This window comes from Myxocyprinus asiaticus, chromosome 22 (genome assembly GCF_019703515.2).
Source record: "Myxocyprinus asiaticus isolate MX2 ecotype Aquarium Trade chromosome 22, UBuf_Myxa_2, whole genome shotgun sequence".
NCBI lineage: Eukaryota > Metazoa > Chordata > Actinopteri > Cypriniformes > Catostomidae > Myxocyprinus > Myxocyprinus asiaticus.
This window is the reverse complement of record NC_059365.1, coordinates 21,819,570-21,841,976: the sequence shown is the minus strand read 5'-3', so window position 1 is coordinate 21,841,976 and position 22,407 is coordinate 21,819,570. Positions and strand designations below refer to the sequence as shown.

The 22,407-nt window shown below is 36.5% G+C and overlaps 2 protein-coding genes across 5 annotated transcripts; one reads left to right on the top strand and one right to left on the bottom strand.

The window, feature by feature from the left end:
• The first annotated feature begins 255 nt into the window (after positions 1–255).
• On the top strand, positions 256–4,894 carry LOC127412928 (39S ribosomal protein L18, mitochondrial-like). 2 transcript variants are annotated; one of them, XM_051649657.1, is made up of 4 exons: positions 256–488; positions 1,843–2,014; positions 2,278–2,512; positions 2,613–4,894. In XM_051649657.1, the coding sequence occupies exons 1-4, from the start codon at positions 392–394 to the stop codon at positions 2,682–2,684; spliced, it is 576 nt and encodes a 191-aa protein (XP_051505617.1). In that variant the 5' UTR covers positions 256–391; the 3' UTR covers positions 2,685–4,894. The 2 variants fall into 2 exon arrangements, with proteins under 2 accessions (XP_051505617.1, XP_051505618.1); XM_051649658.1 differs by having other exon boundaries at positions 258–488; positions 1,846–2,014.
• On the bottom strand, positions 3,370–21,680 carry LOC127412909 (protein phosphatase Slingshot homolog 3-like). Of its 3 annotated transcripts, none has more exons than XM_051649626.1 (16): positions 21,507–21,680; positions 20,165–20,264; positions 18,931–18,968; positions 18,642–18,825; positions 16,269–16,387; positions 15,794–15,862; positions 14,833–14,898; positions 14,231–14,507; positions 9,549–9,677; positions 9,419–9,465; positions 9,185–9,331; positions 8,692–8,892; positions 7,481–7,652; positions 6,554–6,649; positions 5,562–5,657; positions 3,370–5,441 (listed from the first exon to the last, which is right to left on the bottom strand). In XM_051649626.1, exons 2-16 carry the CDS (start codon positions 20,210–20,212, stop codon positions 5,292–5,294), a joined length of 1,839 nt encoding a protein of 612 aa, XP_051505586.1. In that variant the 5' UTR covers positions 20,213–20,264; positions 21,507–21,680; the 3' UTR covers positions 3,370–5,291. The 3 variants fall into 3 exon arrangements, with proteins under 3 accessions (XP_051505586.1, XP_051505588.1, XP_051505587.1); XM_051649628.1 differs by having other exon boundaries at positions 16,272–16,387; positions 21,507–21,679; XM_051649627.1 differs by lacking the exon at positions 21,507–21,680 and adding an exon at positions 21,342–21,496.
• Between the last annotated feature and the right edge of the window lie 727 nt (positions 21,681–22,407).

The window sequence follows — 22,407 nt, the reverse complement described above, 5'->3', positions numbered from 1 at the left end:
ACCACTTCACCACCCAGTCAGACAGCTCATAACTGAGCTAACTGATGTAGCCTACTTCTCCAGTGATCAACAATATCTCATGACCGAAAATAGCAGAGCTTAAGTTATCAAATTTATTATGTGATATATTTGTTTTAGAGCAATTGATCATCAAAACAGACCATTTAAAATGATATTTTACGAGCGCTCCTCGTTGCTGAGCGAATTCTAATGAACGCCGTGTAAGAATCTCGCGAGATTGACGAGAGAGGGATCCCTTCTATACACGACCGCGCACTGTAGAGTGGTCAAACGTTTTAAATAATACACCAAAGGTGATGCTATGTCTATATGTGCAGAAATCCCAAAATAGATTTGTCACCAGACTTTGAGGCGTTTTTATAGCTGTTAAATGGCTTTGTTTATTGATGTTTGCCGTAGTGTTCGTGCGCTGCTAGGTCAATGTCAGAGATCAACAGCAGCAGCTGTGTGGATTCATTGCCAGTTATGTAAGTACATGCTATAAAACTTTATTCATTTACTTCTGCTTGCACGTATTCGATTCATTACAAGTGACAGAAAGAATCTGTAACTTAAATTAGCCATCTGGGTTTGGTTATACGAGCATTTGGCAACTTGTCTATTGACTTATTTATCAACATCACGGTTACAAAATGAAGCATACTGTAAAGTCTTCTAGGCCCTGTATAGTCACAATTTCTTGTTTTCACATTTCTTTCACTATTTTAAATGGTCATGATTTGTGAGGGGTTGGGTTGATCCATCCCTTTAATTAAGACCACATAATTAAGATATTCAGTGTATTCGCTGACCTCCTGTTATCTAATACACATTTCACACACTTAAAGAAATATTCCGGGCCAATTTTACAACTTTTTTTGCCATGACGATGTGATGTCAACAAACCCTAAAATCACTATATAAACGACGATTTAAACAACTTTTCATCTCTAACAATATATGAGTTTTAACGGAATTAATGCAAGTGCATTTATAAACGTATAAGCTTCACATTTCTGCCTTTAAACCATTCACTTCTATTGTAAATGCCTCACTGTAACCTCGATTTTTGTTTTTTTAAAGGAGGGACGAGCCAAAATAATTTTTTGTGGTAATCAGCATTTTGCCACAAGTGGTGTAGATTAAACTTAACTTGTGTTGAACCCGGAATATTCCTTTATGAAGAGACTGCAGATTTCAAAATCCCTGAAAGGAGGGGACTTAAAATAGCAGTAACACATAGGGCAGAAAATAAGCAGGAAACTCTGATCTATCTAGTGTCGGATGATGTTTAAATTCAAGACTACAGGTAGTCATCACCTACAAAGAATATCAAATATTACCATTTCTAAAGTTAGCTATCAGATCAAAAAGTGTCCAGAATAAAAGCATACTGTCTTAACTTAAAGCTGAAGTATGTAACTTTTCATTGTTAAAATATTTTCTTCTATCCCTGCTTAATATGAAGAAACAACTATAAGTAAGCTATTCATAGGTTCATTTAAAAAAACAAAAAAACAAAAACAAAACAACTGTAAGCACTGTTTCTCTGTGGCGCTATAAAAATTCCTGTTTGTTTTAATTGACCTGCCCCAACAACGTTGCTCAACCAATGGCATGTGTTGGGGATCGGGACTATCTGTTTTGAAAACATTGTTTATTTTTGCATTTCCGTTCGGTGGTGCTAGTGTCGCAAGCTTTAAAAGTAGAGTCTGCTCCACTCTAAAACGGAAGTGATTTGTATACTGAGCAAATACAACACAACATCACAGGGCTGAATCCTCTCGAGGGATCTGTAGGTTTAATTAGAACATGATGTTCATTTTGATTGTCTCTTCCTAGCAGCTCGGAAATACAGTCGGCCAGCACCTGAGCCAGAGCCGGTGGTTAGTGATAATGAAGACATCAATAAAACATTTGTCAACCGAAACCGAAGGAACTTGGAACAGATGGCCCTCGCAGTAAAGGATCGAGGCTGGGGCACAGTGTGGCCCTCTAGACAGTATTATCATAGGTTTGTGTGCATTTCTAGTGTATCAAAATATTGAACATGTTTGAAATCATTTAAAAATCCTGTAGGGTTATAAATGGATTAGAAGTGTGTACAAATGATGAAAATGTAAGAATAAAACGTTGAAGGGCTTATGCAGTTAACACTGCAACTGCAGTTATGGCTGTTAGTTTCCTGATAAATTGCAGACAATATAGGGCCGAATGATATCTGTATGTCATCCACAATAAATTGTACTCCTGGTTCTATAACCTCCCTTTCCTCAGGTTGGTTTTCAGTCGCTCACAGCAACATGTCACAGCTGAGGTGTTCTCAAATGACTCGATTGTTCCTGTACTCTTTTGCTCCACAAAGGAGTGGGCTTTGAAGCAAGAACTGGGCTCCACGCGGTCAGTCGCAGCTTGCCGAGCCGTAGGTGAGGTGCTTGCTCAGCGGTGTCGTGAAGCAGGCATCACAAGAGTTTTTTATCGAGAGGTACCATGGAAGTTTCGCTCTGATGCAGTAAGTTGTTGAATTAAATTTCACTTTTTACATTTTAATACATTGAGGTACAATTAATGATGTAAATGCTTGAACTAATTTATTTTTTCCCCCACTATAGAATCAGACGTTCTGGACAGCAATGAAAGAGGGTGGGGTTGCACTTTGTGAACCAAGACGAAAATTTATTTAAATTGCATTTTTTATTATTACTGTCTTAAAATGTGACATTTGTCTGTAAATATAACTATGTTCTTACATTCAAACCGTGTGGTCATTGAGTCCATTACGGATTAATGGTTCCTAGCACAGAAGATATTACATTTCTGTGCATTTTATCTTCGTATTCCCAGCTTGGATTATATTACTAATAATGTTCCCAATGTGGTCTTCTGCTGTTGTAGCCCATCTGCCACAAGGTTTGACGTGTTCTGCATTCTGAGATGCTATTCTGCTCACTACAAATGTACAGAGTGGTTATCTGAGTTACCGTAACCTTTCTGTCAGCTTGAACCAGTCTAGCCATTCTCCGTTGACCTCTCCCATCAACAAGGCATTTCTATTCACAGAACTGGCACTCACTTTATGTTTTTGGCACCATTCTGAGTAAACTCTAGAGACTGTTGTGTGTGGAAATCCCAGATCAGCAGCTACAGAAATACTCTTGTATAAAAAATATACTTATATACAGCCTAGCTATGGTTATTTCCAGCAATATCTGTAAAACACCAGTTTAAGTATCATTTTACAGTAGCATTATTAGTAATAGAAATAACATATGGACACTTGATCTGTCAGCGGTTAACCCAACAAAACCTTTCTGAACCAAATTTTTGTGAAAGCAAATTCTGGGCATGAATTAGACATTAAATTGTAAATTCATTTTTTAATTTTTATTGCACAGACAACCTTGTATATCAAATTAAAAAGATACATTTTCAGATCATAAATAGAAAAAAAAAAAAGCAATAGCAACTTTTATATGTATCACCATCTGTGACCAACAATGGAAGTTCGAGTAAAATCAGAACAAAACATTTCACGGTCACTTCAGATAAGGCATGGCACATTGTACATTTGACATATAAAGGAAAATCAGCACTTTGCAGGCCATGGGCTCCATCAGTCATTATCACTAATACACATATGTAAGATTCATTTGTTCATGTGGGAAATAACTGCAAACCAGTGGTGAATCGATTCTAAGAACATTCCACAACATAACTTTGGTTTTACAACAATGGCACTTTGTGCGAGAACAGTATAAACATTTCACCAAATGTGTTTTACAGCAGATTCAGATATTCATTATACATATATTTAGGAAACATGCTTTACAAGACAAGCTTACATACAGTACAAAGAGCATGCATACGGTCCAATACTTAAATAGGACATCATGCACAGGTGCTGACGATAAAACAAATTGACTACTCATATAACTAAAGACACATGTAGGAGTTAGTTGTGTTAGAACAGCAAGTACATTAAAACCAACAAATTATGTAGTTATTTTGGTCCACCAATCTAAATCAAAGGCACTGAAGCAACAGAAGTGTGGCATGCAGAATGATTAGATAAGACAGCAGAGACTGATTACAGTAAGTCACATATCAACTGTGGCACGTTTTTAAGAAAATTCTCCGTTTTTTTCTCCTGCATTTTGTGCAGGTTAAATATATATTAAATTTTAGACCACATCTGTCTAATTTAAAAACATGTGTAAGTAGCTCCAAGTTTGGAGCTAAATGTTCAATCCTTGATTGCTTTCTCTAAGAACACTTTTCCATCCAGCAAGCTCTAAATAGACAGCATAAAGCTTCACATTCATGAAGAGGAAACAGCTATAAAGATGAGTAGATTATTGCATAGGAACCCTAAAATGAGTGAGATCACTAGGAATGGGGAGATCACACTCATGTATTTATTGAAAATAACACAAAAAAATAATGTCATAAGAGAGAGCAATCTTTCATGTTTCATGTAGAATGACATGAGAGATAACAGCCAAGGAAATGTCTTAACCCCTAATAATACCAAACTAAAATCTGTGAAATAAACTGAATTGTATGGCTCAGCATGAAGGTGCAAAGGATACAGAGATTCCAAAAGGCACAAGGTGACATTTCAAAAGGTAACAACAAAATTGCTGCTCTAAATAAAACAGTTCTTATATTACAGTAATACTCACTTCAATGGGTGGCTGAAGGAAACCAGCTATTGTAGTTATTTTTCAATAATCCACCTGCAACTGACCAGTTTATGAGTTTTGGGGTAGATGGACAGGTGAGGGAAAATATATGAGATATATCTATTTTTTGTTTTCTCCATGTGAATTAACCTAAAAGACTTGATTTAATAGAATTAATTTCCCTCATTTTTATTGTGCTATGACTCTTGGAGTGATACAATCAGAAGAATGATGTTTGTGTGCAAGGGTGTCCTATATTTTAGTATCCCTACTTTTGTTTCTTTTCCTCTTCCTCTATTTTCCTTAACATGACCCTTTCTTAAAGAGATAATTCACTAAAAAAAGTAAATATTCTGTCATCATGTACTCACGCTCATGCTGTTCCAAACCTGTATGACCTTTTTTTCTGTTGAACACAAAAGGAGATTTTAGGCAGAATCCCAGTCTCAGTCACCATTCACTTTCAATGTATTGAAACAAAGTGAAGTGAACAGTGAAACAGTGCCCAATATCTCCATTTGCATTCCCCAGAAGAAAGAAAGCCATATGGGTTTGGAACAACATAAGGTTGAGTAAATGATTTTTGGGTGAACTATCCCTTTAAGAGCTTCACAGACCCATTTCATCCTGGTTTTTGTTCTGTGCCTGTCTGCTGCTTGGATCAGGTGAAACATCTACATGTGCTTTTTGATATGTCAGTTCCCTTCGTCTGTGACTCTGCCTTCGTTGTGCAGGAGAATGCTTCTGACCGAAAGGGATCTAAACAAACAGGAATAATTCAGTTATGCATATGGGAAGTTTGCATGTCTGTTGACTTAGTTTTACCAGTGGAAAAAAATAAATCTATCTTACATTATAACCAGACTCTCTTTCTCTCACCTCTTTATCTATTCCTCTGTCCTCATCATCAAGCTGTATAGACTGCATAAGAGAAAACAGATCCATCCTACCACTTCTGCTGGGGCTTGAAGACACCTAGGAGAGAGTGTTTCAGAAGTTAAAAATCCCTAACACCAGTCATTATTTATTTTACACAAATCATTATTTACAAAGTAACGAGAGTCGCATGAAACATATGGAAGGCCTTTAAAATGGACTGTCCAGCAGGGCAAGAGAGACTCTGCTTGTCTTGTATGCTTTAAAGGGATAGTTCACCCAAAACTGAAAATTCTCTAATTTGCTCACCCTTATGCCATCCCAGATGTATATGACTTTCTTTCTTTTGCAGAACACAAACAAAGATTTTCAAACGAAGAATATCTCAGCTCTGTAGGCCCATACAATGCAAGTAAATGGTGACCAAAACTTTGAAGCTCCAAAATGCAAATAAAGCCTGCAAAAAGTAATCCATAAGACTCCAGAGGTTTAATCCATGTCTCCTGAAGCGATCCAATCGGTTTTGGGCGAGAACAGACCAAAATATAACTCCTTTTTCACTGTAAATCTTGACATCAGCAGTCTCCTTGGCGATCTTGATTTCAAGCCTGTTTACACTTCCTAGTGCAATCCAGCACTCTGTGCATGCGTCAAGCACTAGGAAGTGTTAACGAGCTTGAAATCATGATCGTGCCTAGAGACTGCAATGGCAAGATGTACAGTGAAAAAATAGTTACATTTTGATCTGTTCTCACCCAAAACCGACTGGATCGCTTCAGAAGACATATATTAAACCACCTGAGTCTTATGGATTAATTTTATGCTGCTTTTATGTGAGCTGAGATTTTCTTCTAAAAATCTGTATTTGTGATCAGCAAAAGAAAGAAAGTCATACACATCTGTGATGGCATGAGGGTGAGTAAATGATGAGATAATTTTTGGGTGAACTATCCCTTTAACATGAGTTTGATGAATCAGTTTCTGACTGGTCTAACCTTATCACTTTCTTGTACAGTAATAAGTGGGTTTGATGTGGCCGTCTCTAACACAGGCATGTCAGGAACACTCTCATCCAGTTGCTCATCAAAGACCTGTGTGAATGAGAAAGACAGAGGAATAAATAACAAACATCTTCAACAGTATGAGAGAGTTTTGGGCAGGTTGATAGAACTGTCACATGCCCTATTAGGCCAGTGCTGCATTGTCATTACGTCTCACATTCATTGATCATGTACATGTGGGTTTATGAAACTTAAATTTGGATTTAAATATGACACCAAGGTAAAGTAATCTTGCTGGCAAACTTAGATGAAGTTTTGTCGAAATTGACTTGTGTTTGTCTTGGAATAATCACTTAGAATGGGTTGAATATTATAAACAAATTAGTGATGTTTTGCATCAAATGTGATTGTTTTTGATCAAGTTGTTTATACATTTATAGCTCACATGAATTTTTATTACAACTGCATAATTTCTAGCTTTTAAAAATATATTTTTTTTTAGCAATGCATTTTTATGTGCCAGTTTTTTTTTTTTTTTTTTTTACTGTATATAATCTGCAAGTACAAATCTGAATTACTGTACTAACTGGGGGCAGCACTAAATAAATAAATACAAATGTTATTGTTCAGCCCTTTACACAATGATCACTGTAAGACATTATAGATATTTCTTCTTTTTTTGTTAATGCATGATTTCCTGTAAAGCTGCTATGAAACGATGTGTGTTGTGAAAAGCGCTATACAAATAAAAGTGACTTGACTTGACTGTCTGGTAGACATTATACAAAGTTATAATCACAATAGTTTAGTAAAACAGCAGTGATGGTAAATTACTTTTACTTTTGGTCAAGCTTACTTAGAAACTAAAGAGACACTGAAATGCATCAAAAGTGAGGAGTGTTATATGAACTATCTTCTTACATCTGTTTCCTCCTCCTCCTCACTGCTTTCTTCTTCTTCTGGGCTTTCCGATTCTTCCTCTTCTTCCTCTTTCTGTTCATGCCCGCTTTCTGTGGCTGGTGCGTTATGAACAGATGGCTGACGGACGTCTGGTTTGGACTTCCTCCTCCAGAGGGCACTGTGGCGCTGTTTACTGAAAGACACGTAGAAGACCACTCACAATACTGTTGCTATGTTTGGAATGTAATACTCTTTGACTATTTTTTAAAACAGCATGTGAAACAATAAACATAAACATTTCGGTAACAATTTACAATAAGGTTACATTTGTTAACATTAGTTAACAACATTATTTAACATGAACTAACAATGAACAATACTTATACAGTATTTATTACTCTTGGTTGATGTTACTTTCAATATAGTAATACATTTTTCAAATCAAACGTTGTTTATGTTAACATTAGTTAATGCACTATGAACTAACAATGAACTAACAATGAATAATAGTATTTTTAGTAACTTGCATTAACAAATATTAATAAATGCTGTAAAAATAAATAGTTCATTATTAGTTCATGATACCTCATGCATTAACTAATGTTAACAAATGGAACCTTACTGTAAAGTGTTACCAACATTTCAAACAATAGTATGCTACATGGCTGGTGTTGCTAGTGCCATGTTCTACCAGTTGAACAATAGGAACACTGTATGCTAAGGTCATGGGTTTGATTCCCAGAGAATACAAATATGGGCAAAATACATACCTGAAACCCACTGTACGTTGCTTTGGATAAATGCGTTTGTCAAACACAGAAATTTACACTGTTGTCAGATAACCTCAATACATTGCATTTTTAATTCAGTGAGTGGTGTCTATTTATCATCACAGAAATATGTTTTTTATTTTTATTTGTTTAAGTCTTTGCAGTCCGATGTAATAGTGAGTCAAGCATGAGACTAGTGCATTGCATTGTGAGGCACTGCACAAATAGTAAGAGCTTTGTGTATACCAATTTGTGTGTCATTCTGAATGTATATTCAATAACTTTATAAGGAGGCTATTATAAATATACTGTATGGCTGCGGCTGTTTGAGATGGGTGTGAGTTTCAGTTTCTGTGCCATTCTGTTCCCCTGTGTACATACATGGCTGAATGACAATAACTTGACTTGACTTGTCTGTATCTGAACTGCCATTGAGACAGTACCCAAGGTGGAAAGTATTACCTGGCACTAAGGATTCCGCTATACGTTTGCAGCTGTTTGAGGAACCCTTCATTGGGCTGCACTATAGGCCGTCGTTCTCTGACGTGGTTTAGGGTTTGATCTAAAGTCCAGCCCTGCTGCTTCATCACAAATGCGATTACTGTAGAGGCAGAACGAGAGACGCCCATCTTACAATGCACGAGTACGGCCTGTCCGCTCTTCCTGTATTATTGTTGGTATAAAAGAAACAAACAAAAAAACAATGATACATAAAACTTCAGCATTAGACAGTTATGTTGAAAAGGGTAAAAACTTAATTAAATGTAATCCTCACAGCAGACATTCTCTAAATGACTACTTCATAGGAGAATAAGAATTCCATACTGTCTGTCCATCTATGTGTAAACTGATGCCTTTACAGACAATTGTTTAAGGTAGGTGAGTCTGCAAACAGAAAAACTGGATGCATGCCATTTATGAACCTAGGTGAAGAAAATTAGCGTGTGTTGCGCACCTTGCTTCATTGATGAACCTGTAAGTGCTGTTCCAGTGTGCAAGTAGGTCTGTCGACTCCACATCGTAAACTCTAATATTCATATAGGTGAAGGATTGTGGGAAAAAGTTGTCAATCTCCATGGTAACATTCAGGATGTAACCCACACTATCAACAAATAAAAATAATCAAATTATTGTATAACCTTCTGCTGCAGAATATTTTTATTTAATAGGATAAAATAAATGTATGTACTTGTTCTTTTGTAATTCTTCAAAGTTGGCAGCATTCCATTCTGAACCCTTTGAAAAAAAAAAAAAAGGTAAATTACTCTAGTTTTCCATTAGTATAGTGGATGAGATAGTATACAAATGCCACCACTCACCAAGTAAAGGTAGTCCAAGATTCTGGAGGGTTTGTCCATCTGAGCCATTGTGACCATCATTTCATTGTCAATGTATTCTTTGTAGTCTTTCATGTCAATGCCTATTCTGGACTCCATTGCTGTTCGAACCTACAAACACAGATACAAATTTCTCTAGTCATAAATTACACATTTATACTTTCAATGTATTCCTCACGTGAGCTGCATTTATAATCATCTAAAATTTGAAACAATATTCGTATCAACTGAAACGCGAAACATCTCATGAATATCTTTATTTGACATTTACGTTCTTAGCAGACACTTTTTTGCAAAAGACATTTCTGAAAAAACAAATACAACCAACATGAATGGAATGAATGTCACTAAAATACTGCCTGAATGCCATAATACCGTACACGTGCATACCATGAAGATTCTCTGAATAAGATAACAAGCCCAGGCATATTGCATTCTAGAGTAGGTGTCTTCAAAAGGTGTGTCTTGAGGCTTCTGCTGAATAACCGTAAAGGTGCCGTGATATGAAGAAGATTATTTCCCTTGCTCTTTTGAAACAAGACTTCAGTCTACTATGCAGACATACTCCGATGTTCACTACACAAATCTTCCTCTTCAACCCAGCCAGACCACTTTCCGAAACTAAGCTGCAAAAGCATGTAATTCAATAATTGTCTTGGTTGTGATAACTCTATCTCTACCATGGTCCCAAATAATTTCCGCCTAGCTTTAACAGTTTGTGTGGCATGTCTCAGCATAATATTAATACTGGCTTTGCAAAGATGCAGTTATTATTGAGGGACGGTGCAGTACAGCATCACTCATTTCACATGTAAAGATGTTAGGAAATCATTACAGAGTTCATTAATATATCATTAGCATGTCTAAAATGGATAATTCACCCCAAAAAAATAAATGCTGTAATGATTTTGCTGTTCACATATGACTTTGTGTCTTCCGTATAGCACAAAAGGAGATGTAAGGCAGTATATTAGTCTCAGTCACTAGTGACTTTTAGTGTAAGGAAACAAGATGCAATGAAAGTGAATAGTGACTGAGGCTAACATTCTGCCTAACATCTTTTGTACTATATGGAAGACAAAATGTCAGATGGGTTTGGAATGACACGAGGATGAGTAAATGATGACAAAATGTAAAAATTGGTGAACTATCCCTTTAAAGGAACAGTGGCAAAACAGATGGTTTAACACTTAGATGCATACCTCGGGTCTTAAGTGACCCGGGACCTCATTTCACCCCTGTATTTTTGGAGTTATGCCCACACCTCTTTAATATTCCTCAACCTTTCTCTTCTGAATAGTGTAAATGGCAATATTACAAAAAATAAAATGTGTATAAATACTTAATTACCAAAAGTGTATAGGGTCATTAAAGACCCTAGATAAGAAAGTGTCCGTTTTTTTTTTTTTTTTTTTTTTCACTTTCTAAATCATACTTTTATGATTATTTCCATCTATATAAGTTTACTATCACAGGATATCTATTTTTTGTTTATTACAAGACAAATGAGTACAATATTCAAACTAATGACTGTTATATCACATTGACTTTCTGTGTGACAACGATGAATTTTCAGTATTCCATATGCGTGTACACATACATATTATACATGCTGTTTTTTACTTAAGATGTGTTAGCGAATTACATGATTTACATTTGACTTTGCTATTTGATAAAGAAACAACATGGAAGTAAACAATAGCAAGTGTAACACATGACAGTATGATATGACTATTGACAGTTGGGTGTACTACTGAAATTATGTAAGTTACGTGTCTATTTAGACTCAAAAAGCGCCTGAGAATATACATATGTGTAGCTTATGTTATGTGTACATTATGCCTTATGTGTAGCTCAATATGTGTTTGACAGCCAGTTGCATCTTATGAAATTTCAGTGTTGAAGTAATGAATCCTGTTCTAGATTTGTTGTATCATCTCTTTAATATATAAAACACAAAACATCAAAATATATCAGAATATATTCTATTCTATTATTTTCAAATTTTCTTGAAAATGTTTTAAAAATTTGACACAGTCTGGGCATTTTGTGGATCAATTGAGATAGATCTACATGCTGGGTCTCTAAAGACCCGAGTATATAATAATGTTTGGTGAAACATCCATCCATTTAAGGGTTAATTCAAAGTGTCAGAGAAAAGGACAAAAATACAAGCCACGTAAAACTAAATTACAATGTTTTTTGGTGCAAGAAACTTCAGCGAACATTATCAGGGTTGCTGCAGAGTTTTTAAAACCAAATTTAAGACTTTTCAAGACTTTTTTCAAGACCTAAACAAATGAAATCACTACTGTATCCCCATACCAAAATAAACCAACACAATCTCAAAATGAATCATCTATCACAGACTCCTACTTAAACAGGCAGGGGCACACTTATCAGTAAAACAGGGTAGGCTATATGCAAGTTTTCCACATTTATATCATATTAAAATTGGTTTATGTACCATTATATCTGATATTGGATTGTGCTGATTCTATAATGTGTTGAAAGAAAGCCAGTTAATCTGCCAATAGTTTTTTAAAATTGGTAGCCTATATTAAAATTTCTTAGTCTTTTCTTCCTGTGATGGGAAGGGCCAGACAGAGGCTACAAGAGTCAAAATTTAATTAAATTCCAGATGCACTTTATGGAACTTTTAACTTTTAACTAAGTTTGAAATACACCAGGGACTCTTATTTTGAAATGCTTGTGCTTCACTGCTTCCAGCTCCTCATTCAAACAAATAAGGGATATAAAATGTGCACTCCTAAAATAATCTACAACGTATTACAACATAAAAAAAATTTTTTTTTTCTTTTTTTCTCCCCAATTTGGAATTCCCAATGCGCTCTAAGTCCTTGTGGTGGCGTAGTGACACGCCTCATTCTGGGTGGCGGAGGACGAATCTCAGTTGCCTCTGCATCTGAGACCATCAATCTGCACATCTTCTCATGTGGCTTGTTGAGCGTGTTACCGCGGAGACAAAGTGCTTGTGGAGGCTTCACGCTATTTTCCGCGGCATCCACGCACAACTCACCACACGTCCCACTGAGAGCAAGAACCACATTATAGCGACCATGAGGAGGTTAGCCCATGTGACCCAACCCTCCCTAGCAACCGGGCCAATTTGGTTGCTTAGGAGACCTGGATGAAGTCACTCAGCACACCCTGGATTTGAACTTGCGACTCCAGGGGTGATAGTCCCTACAATATAAACAGGGTTGGGAGGGTTACTTTTGAAATGTATTCCACTACAGATTACAGAATATATGCTGTAAAATGTCATTTGTAACATATTCTGTTAGATTACTCAAGGTCAGTAACGTATTCTAAATACTTTGGATTACTTCTTCAGCACTGGTAGATTTTTTATTTGTTTTGACTATAAAAACTCTGCCAGTACAGTAAGACAAAATACACGTTAAAAATACATTCTCTGAAAAACCTAAATATCTTATGCAGTGTTGTTTCTAAAACAAGATAAATCAAACTGATCTTGTTTTAAGGATTTTTAGATATTTCTACAGGAAAACAATACAAAAATTATTATCAAGAACATGATTTTTGCGTTAATATCAAAGGTCTTACTAAAAAAAAGAAATTATGATCCAACATGAATTTTCTTGATAAAAAAATATGATCGTGCCTGGTAACGTGTGCATGTAAAATGGCTAGAAATAGCATTTTAGCTTAGCGTAAAGCTGACAATTTACACAAGGTTTATTTCTATTTCTTCTGCTCCAAACTTACTTCAAACTTACTTCTCTGTCTGCTTGTATGAATGTAACACATCATAAGAAAGTGTTTCACCGCTGTTCAAATGCACTTTGGATCACATCATTTATATGTATACATTTTTCCATCTGAAAGGACTAAATATTACATTAAACAAATGACAATAAAATACAAAGTAATCTCTTCAGTAATCAAAATACTTTTTGAATGTAACTGTACTCTAATTACCAATTATTTAAATTGTAACTGTAGTGGAATACAGTTACTTATATTTTGTATTTTAAATATGTAATCCCATTACATGTATTCCATTACTCCCCAACCCTGAATATAAACAATTAAAAGTAAATGTATTTCATCAACACTACATCATCTTCATCATCATCAACAGGTGATCTTTAGTGATCGCTTGTCATAAATTTCTGATATGGCCTAATGATTGCACTGCTCTGCAACAGCTGGAAACACTCACAAGCCCCCGCATTCTTGGAGAAAATACAATAGTGCCACGTTTTCACTCTGAAGGACGCAGCGCATGCATTTATTTAATTAAATGTTATTCTTTTAAAGTTTGATAATCACATTAGTTCATATCATGATTCCTGTCTTTCAGCCCCCATATTTAAGACCGCTTTAAATAAAAATTAAGACTTTTATTGTATCATTTAAGATATTTAAGATTTTTATGACCTTAAGTTTTGGAAAACTGAATTTAAGACATTTTAAGACTTTTTAAGGATCCGCGGGATCCCTGATTATAAGTGGACGTGGACTTCAGGGAAGAATTAAATGCTACGAAGGTATAAGATAAGAAAGAAAAAAGAAAAGTTATTGTTTAAAAGAGACAGTATATGTGTTACTAACAAACAGAATGTTTCTTGTTGTGTCTAGTATGTCTGACTGTCTATCTCTTTCGATATTTTTACCTGCTTTGAGGTAATGTTTTCCAGGTCCTCAGTCCTCATAATCTCCCGCAACTGAGCTTTGATCTCCCTCTCCACTGACACCCGATTAGTTGTTGAACTTCCTCCAGTGTCCTTCCTGACTGACTCCAGGCCAGTCATGGCCCCCCATTCATTAAGGCAGTGCTGGTTGGATTCCACATGCTCTCTGTAATGTTGTGCCCACTCCAGCCCACAGCCAGGGATGACAGCACCACGCACAGCCCGTTCACAGCAGCCATGAAGCGCCTGCAACACTGACCTAGTGCAGAGTGTGAATGACATACAACAGTAAGCTGTAAACAAGTAGTCTGCAAACCATAAGCACAGTGTTATTGCACAAGTCCCAGAGCTAATTCGGAGGCTTTTTATAGATGTACTATAAAAGGGACCATATGATGACTGACCAGGACCACAGCAAAATAAGGTAATTATTTTTTTAATAATGAAAATAAAATGGCAAAAGAAGAAAAAGTGTGGTTTTAAGTATGTATATACTGCAATGCCAAAGCTACATTGCATTTTGTCGCTGGTTGAGGAAATAAGGGTAAGTTTGTTTCCTCAGCATTTCCTGCTTTAAAACTTACCACATCGTCTGAATGGACACGGGCTTGAAGATTCGTGTTGCTTCTGCAGATGTCACACTGAAACCTCTGTAAGAGAAAGAGTGAAACAAACTGTTAAAAAGCAGAACTTTGGGGCTAAGGCTTTAACAGCTTCTGGTGAATTATGCAGATACATTCATACAGAACACAATTTTCTGTTACTTTTTATTTATTATATATATTTACAGGATATAACACCACTTATTGCAGAAGACATTCAGCATGTTTAAAATATTGTTGGGGGGGTTTCTCCCCTTTTCTCCCCAATTTGGCATGCCCAATTCCCAATGCACTCTAGGTCTTCGTGGTGGCATAGTGACTCGCCTCAATCCGGGTGGTGGAGGACGAATCTCAGTTGCCTCCGTGTCTGAGATGTCAATCCACGCATCTTATCACATGGCTTGTTGAGCACATTACCACGGAGAAATAGCACGTGTGGAGGCTTCACGCTATTCTCCGCGGCATCCATGCACAACTCACCACGCACCCCACCGAGAGCGAGAACCACATTATAGCGACCATGAGGAGTTAACCCAATGTGACTCTTCCCACCCAAGCAACCAGGCCAATTGGTTGCTTAGGAACCCTGACTGGAGTCACTCAGCACACCCTGGATTCAAACTTGCGACTCCAGTTGTGGTAGTCAGCATCTTTACTTGCTGAGCTACCCAAGCCCCCCTGTTGACTGTTTCCTAAAAAAAATGCCTTTGTACTTGAGCTCCCTTCAGTTTACATGACAAACCTCACAACCACATAAAATTAATATCATGTAAAAGATGTCTTTGATGATAAGATTAATGTAGCAAGATTACCCCATTAAATTACTTGCACTAAAAACATATACTATCTAATAATAACACTTAAACGGCAGGTATCTGCTTTCCTGCTGTTTGTCTTTTATTATTGGATTTCTGGTCAGAGTGGTTCAGTTTCATGCTCTTACCCGTCTCCATCCAGGTAAACCTGTGTATCACTCCATATTGGCAAGACAAGGCCAATAGTGCATTCATCACTGAGGAAGAGAAAAAAAGAAAAGGAAAGAGTGAGTTAGAGAAGATCTCTTGACAGGCTTTCAGAAATATTATGGAATTTGCTACAATTTCTGCTTATATTTAAAAAAGAAACTATAAATGACACAAAATGAATAGTAAAATAACTGCAAATTCAGTTTGCAAAAAAAGTAGTATTTAAAAAACACAGTCTACTTGATCTGTTTGTGTTTGTGAAATTGAGGAAATAGAGGTTGAGGTAATTAATAATTGAGGTTATCAAAAATGCTGCAATATTATTCCTATAACTGATTTTTAAATATTTTATGAATATTTATATTTTATAAATATTTATGATATTTTGCATTTCTAATGAAGATTCTGAGTATCATTAAACTGTGTGTCTTACATCTACTTATGATTACTTACTACCTGTTTGAGTCACGGAAGTCCATGCCAAGTAGTAGACTCTCCTGTTTTTCGTTAAGGGTGCCAACTATGAGCAAATATCTCACTCTAATTGAGCTCACCGACTCCAAACGCACAGCCTGAGAGAGAGAAATTGTTTACTCAGGTTTTATAAAGTAGAAAGTTTAACTCAGGCTTAACCTGCTTAAATGAGACACAGTAGTTAATGTCTAAGCTGGATTCATTAAAATAATTTCAAATTACTGAGAGATCATTATAATTCAAGCATAGCACATGTCACTGAAAAGTCTGGCTAAAAAGACCCAGGCACAACCATGACGTCACATAGAGGTTGAAAAACCTTGTCCAATCAAATGCTTTTTTGAACAAAAACGCACGCTCTTCCTACATCTGATCACTGCCCATGGCTGTGTTCTAGCCCGAGCTGATAATGCCTTCACAGGGCACTTAAAACGGAACACAATCCATGTTGTAGGGTCGTTCCAAACAGAACTGCTATTAACAATTACTTGAAAAGTAAGTTGTGAATGACCGTTATCACCTTTCAGCCCTCTGAAGCTCTTACAGTGTAGGGTTATTGTAATAAGGAATAGGGATGATCACTTCTGAATAGAACACGCACACGGGAGCTGAATACAAGGAAGGTTGCAAGAGTCTCGATACACCTGTGTTCTGTTAAACTGTATTTGTTGCACAATATCTAGCCTTTTTAGTGCAAGAAAGTGATCGGTCTTAAGTCATCATCAGTGAATTCACAGTTTAAGCATTAGAATGTGGATTTTTTCCTAAATTTGACAGAAATTCAAATTCTGAATTTTTTGACAGCCTTAAAGACACTGTAAGCGATTTTAGCAGTTCTGGAATTTCCACAAGCTGAGCCGTTGGATTAGCCACGGCCCTTTTTCCAAAACCCCACACTCCAAAGATACCAAATGAGCTTTACTGAGAAACTGACACTGAGCAGAAGCAGTTATCAAAAACAACAGCAGCAAAATAGCGCCATCAACTGACAACTGTTATGAACAACATGGCATAAAAATGGCATTAAGCCTCAATAATTTGCTGCAACTCCAATACTATGAGAACATGCAAAATCACAAAATGACTGACAGGCAGAAAGTGTCAGAGACCAGGCTCACGGACACATTTTTGTTTGCTGTTTACAGAGCCTAGAGCTGTCACAGAGACAGGTGAGATATCTCACAACACTTATTTCATCAATATCTTTCATGGAGTAGGACATTTTTTTGCAAACCTTTGCATGAAAAAATCACTTACATTTAATAGACACACTGACCTAGTAAATTGTTTTGCACATGGCTTCATTCATGAATAAAGTCAAAATTGGGTTTATTGTCCTTTCTCTCCTGCATAGCAGAAGATGGAACAAACTGTGACACAGTTGTGACATATGCTTACTGTAACTGTGTCTTAAAGACAGGCAGTAAGAGCTAACACTTCCATAAATTGGAGTAAATTGGACAATAAATACAGTGTACAGTCTGTACAAATGAATAAGGTACTTATTTCACAATGACTCACAGTGTAAGAGTAGTAGGCCTACAGTATACAGGGTTACCACATATTTGTTTGACCCAAAAATTACTTTTCCACTCATTTGTGATAACTGTAAAAGTTCACTTTTAAAAATCATTTTATAGATTTCTACCTACAAGAGCAATTTCTGGCTGATTAAATAGTTTAGAGCTGACCATAAGAAGAAAAAATTATATTCACAATAGAAATTCACATAATTTTAAATGACATTTTAAGATTTTATTAATTTCCATAACTTTTCCAGACCAGGAGTGTGTTCCCGTACAACTACGTAACCTACTGCTTTAACCACCACAGTATGATGCATCGTTGGAGAAATGCCTAGCTAGTCACTACTGTTTCCCGAAACCGTAGTAACTATGTCACACATCCATCGTTTGAACCACATTGTTTCAACAATATAGAGCTGTCGTTAATGACGCTATGCAGGGAGTGGAGTAATAATTTATGTGGATATTAAATATATGGAACAAAACATACAGAAGCCTCGGCGAAGTCAAATGATCTCCACACAGGAAACTAACAATGAACTATGCTTCTAACCACAGGTAAAGAGCTGTAGTTCCAACCACACAACTTTGCGCTGTTGTGTGAGAATGTTCGTTGGAACTATGGTTTCGGGATACACCAAATTATTGAACTTTGTTGGTAACAATGGAACTTGCGACCATAGTTGGCTAACGATGCTTTTGGGAAACGCACCCCTGGAAATTATTATTTTAAGATTCCCTGATATTTACAGGTCTTCCATGACTGTGGAAACCCAGAGTATAAAATGGGCAATGTAGTAAAATATGATGTTTGGGGGATCCTAACCAGTTTGACTGTGTCCTCTGGTCGTAGTAACGAAATCATTGCGTGCAAATGTCTGCGTTGAGTGTCAGAGGCTCGGCCTCCTTGCCTAGGACCTAGCAGAGGGGGTATGGTTTCTTCTTGTAATCCCTCCCTCTCTCTCTCATCCAGCAGGAGCACTGCCCCCTTAACCAGTGCAAAACTTTCTCTGGTGTGTGGAAATAAAAGATTAATCAGTTTCATCAGCATTTCAAGAAGTACAATATACACAAAAATACGCATGTTTGATTAAAACTGTATCAGGATCATTCACCTTTTCTGAAGCCTTCCTAGTCTTGGGATGGGTTCATCCTTGAAAACAAAATTCATTCGATTAAATTAAGTAGATGGAACTGAAATTAAATGGAGAAAAGTAATGCTAAAAATGAGTGATGGGTATGATTTACGGTGAATTGATTAGACTAAGTGATGCATTATGCAGTCTTCACTTCATTAAAAACCAGACACCAACAGATGCTGCTTGACTCCTTTGCATCATCTGACTCTGTAGGCACTAAATGTCAGTGTAACCATAAGGTTTGATTTTGCCAAGTTAACCGAATACACACTTGCATCAGGAAAGGGCTCTTTAACCTTTTTTCTCACCCAACTCACTTTAAGATGAGTGTTTGGGTGAAAAACAGAAAAAAGGAAACCCAGAAACAGAATGACAAGGCGTTCAGACAAACATTTTGGATTACAATGCTGTGACAGTGTGATAAGACACTGAGGAAGTTCATACTGATGACGACTGGTAACAGACAGTGAGAGAGAAAGATTGGCTGAGACGAAGACACCAAAGAGACAGAAGGAAACCAAAGAGGCTGTTATCAGTGCTTGTATTGAATGAAACAGGAGACAGTAACATTACCTGTTATGTGACTGACGTGTCCAGACAGAGACAGGTAGAAAGAGAAGAAAGGGGGTGGAGAGGAGGGGCAATGAGGTTTTAGGTTAAAGCTCAGGTGAGACTTTACTTAAAAGTCTGTCCAAGCAGATACTAGCAAGCTACTTCGTATGCAAGGTTTATGGGTGAAAAGGAATCTTTTTATGTTATTTAATAAATGCATAGCCTACCAAACTGCCAACAGAGATAGAGAATGATTAATGGACATTTCAAAGACCTCTCAAAAACAACTATAAATGTTATCCAGAATTTTGGCTCTACTGTAGAATCCTAACAAACTTCTGGGGCTTTTGGAACAGAAATGGATGCGCATTTACACTTTGGCCTACAATAAATACGTTCACAGCAAAAATATTCCTTTAAAGTTTAGGAAGCTTTTGGTATGCTATCAAGAAGGCATTCCTCCTAATTATACATACATACATTTGTGGACAGAAAACACAAGATAGAGGTGCAGAGTAACAGGACACACAAGAAAGAAGTGAGTATGTGTGGATGTGTGGAGAACTGCAACTGACACACAAAACTACCATATTATTTTTCTGTTGCACTTGTTGTACATTGTTGAACATTTTTACTAATTAGACCCAATAAAACTCACCGGCGTCGTGCAAACAGACGGTGTTCTGTGCAAGGTCAGCAAAGCCATTCCACAGCCTGTTATTCCGCCTTAACACCGGCAGAGAGTCTCTGCAAGTGTTCTGGTTTGGATAAAGAAACAACAACATTAATTAATACAAATACAGTACTGTGCAAAAGTTTTAGGCACTTGTGAAAAATGTTGCATAGTGAGGATGTCTTCAAAAATAATGACATAAAAAGTTTTCATTTATCACTTGATCTCAAATAAAAGTCCAGTAAACATAAAAAAGCTAAATCAATATTCGGTGTGACCACCTTTGCCTTTAAACAGTACCAATTCTAATAGGTACACCTAGACAGTTTTTCTTGGTTGTTGGCATATAGGACGTTCCAAGCTTCTTGGAGAATTCACCACAGTTCTTCTATCTATTTAGGCTGTCTCAATTGCTTCTGTCACTTTATGTAATCTCAGACTGACATGATGTTCAGTGGGGGGTTTTGTGGGGGCCAAGACATCTGTTGCAGGGCTCCCTGTTCTTCTATTCTACTCTTTTCTATTTGCAAAAGTAATGTTTGGGAGTCTAACATTTATATTTCCTATTAACACACTAAAGCTGAAGATATAAATAACCATCTTAAGACAAATGCTTTTGTGAAACATCTTATGTGCCTATATATACATATATATATATATATATATATATATATATATATATATATATATATATATATAATTTTTAATACTAAACTAAACTAAACTAAACAGGTTTGGTCGGCTGTGATAGAGCAGCCCAAAGATCTGTAAATAACATCCACATGTGAATATATCTACATTCCCAAAACATCTAACCAGCTAACTAACTAGCATTTCTTTCATCTGAACATCCATTCCAGTTTGAACAGTCGGTTTCTTCGCGATGTATGATACAACATATTAAAGAGCTCATCTGATCACACACGCCCTGAAATCTCAAAATGAGAAGTCACAATGCTCGATGTTACATGTGGACGAAGCTGTAATTATACCGTAGTAACGCCGTTGTGCATGTCATGTTGATACAGTCTACAATTTCTCAGAGCTCAAGCATTTGCTGCTTCACAAGACTACTTGTCAGGCTAACAATTGTCTGTGCCTGTAAGACCTTACGGTTTCGTCGCTGGCTTGAAAAATATGATGTTAAAAATATGATACATACCTAATATATCCTGCTGATATGTATGTTCGAGTTGATGCTTTATGCTTGTGTTGCTCCACATAAGCTACAGCTGTGTTTCAACCAAAAACACGTCTCGAGGCTTGACATGGCCAGTTCCTTAAGACAAGCAAAAGAGGGCGGACTAAAAACAGGCAGTTCGCTTACCTGAATCGTGGAAACCCTTCGGAATGATGAGGATTCACTCCTTACTGAATATGCCAGGAGAAATCTAAATTATTTTAATCCCCTGACCACAATTCGTTATTAGTCCAAAATACATTTAAAGGGGAAGGCAGTTTACTATGCCATGAAACCAGGAAGACTTATTCTCGGCCGAGAAAAGTAAATGTGCCCTTAAATGGAAGAGGCGGATCAGGAGTTATTTGTTTATTAAAGCGACAGAGCCATTATTAATTATTTAGTTAGTCGGGTCGAAGGTTCATTTTTCGAATAAAATTATAATAAAATTCTCAACATATTTTTTTATGCATTCCCTGATAGCACACGTGAATCACCCAGACGTCTATTTGATGTGTGTTTACAGCTGTGCTGTAAAAAAAAAATAGTTTGCCTTTAGGTTATCATAACTTAAAATGTAGAGTTAGACTAACAGCTCTGGATTGATCTTGTTGAGATAACTTAATTATTACACTTTTTGTTAGCTTAGAAACTCTAGATAATGCAAATCAAAAATATAAATCAACAGAACTGCAAACGTCATGTTCACGTATTCCAATCATGCACTGCCACACATATATATATATATATATATATATATATATATATATATATATATATTTGTTATGTAGCAATAATTCAAAGCTAATCTTTTTACTTGATGTGTTTAATGATCATCTCCATCACTGTGCTTAGCATATAAAGTGATGAGGCCCATGGGTGTCTTCATGACAAGCTTAAGATTGATTTTGATGAAGAGAGCAGGTGTTTGCCTCTGATCATCAACTAATCATTCACCATCAAATGGAAGATTTGAGAACTTCTAAGGTTATCAATATTAATGAATGCTAATACAATATGCAATTAAACTTCTATATTCAATCTGAAC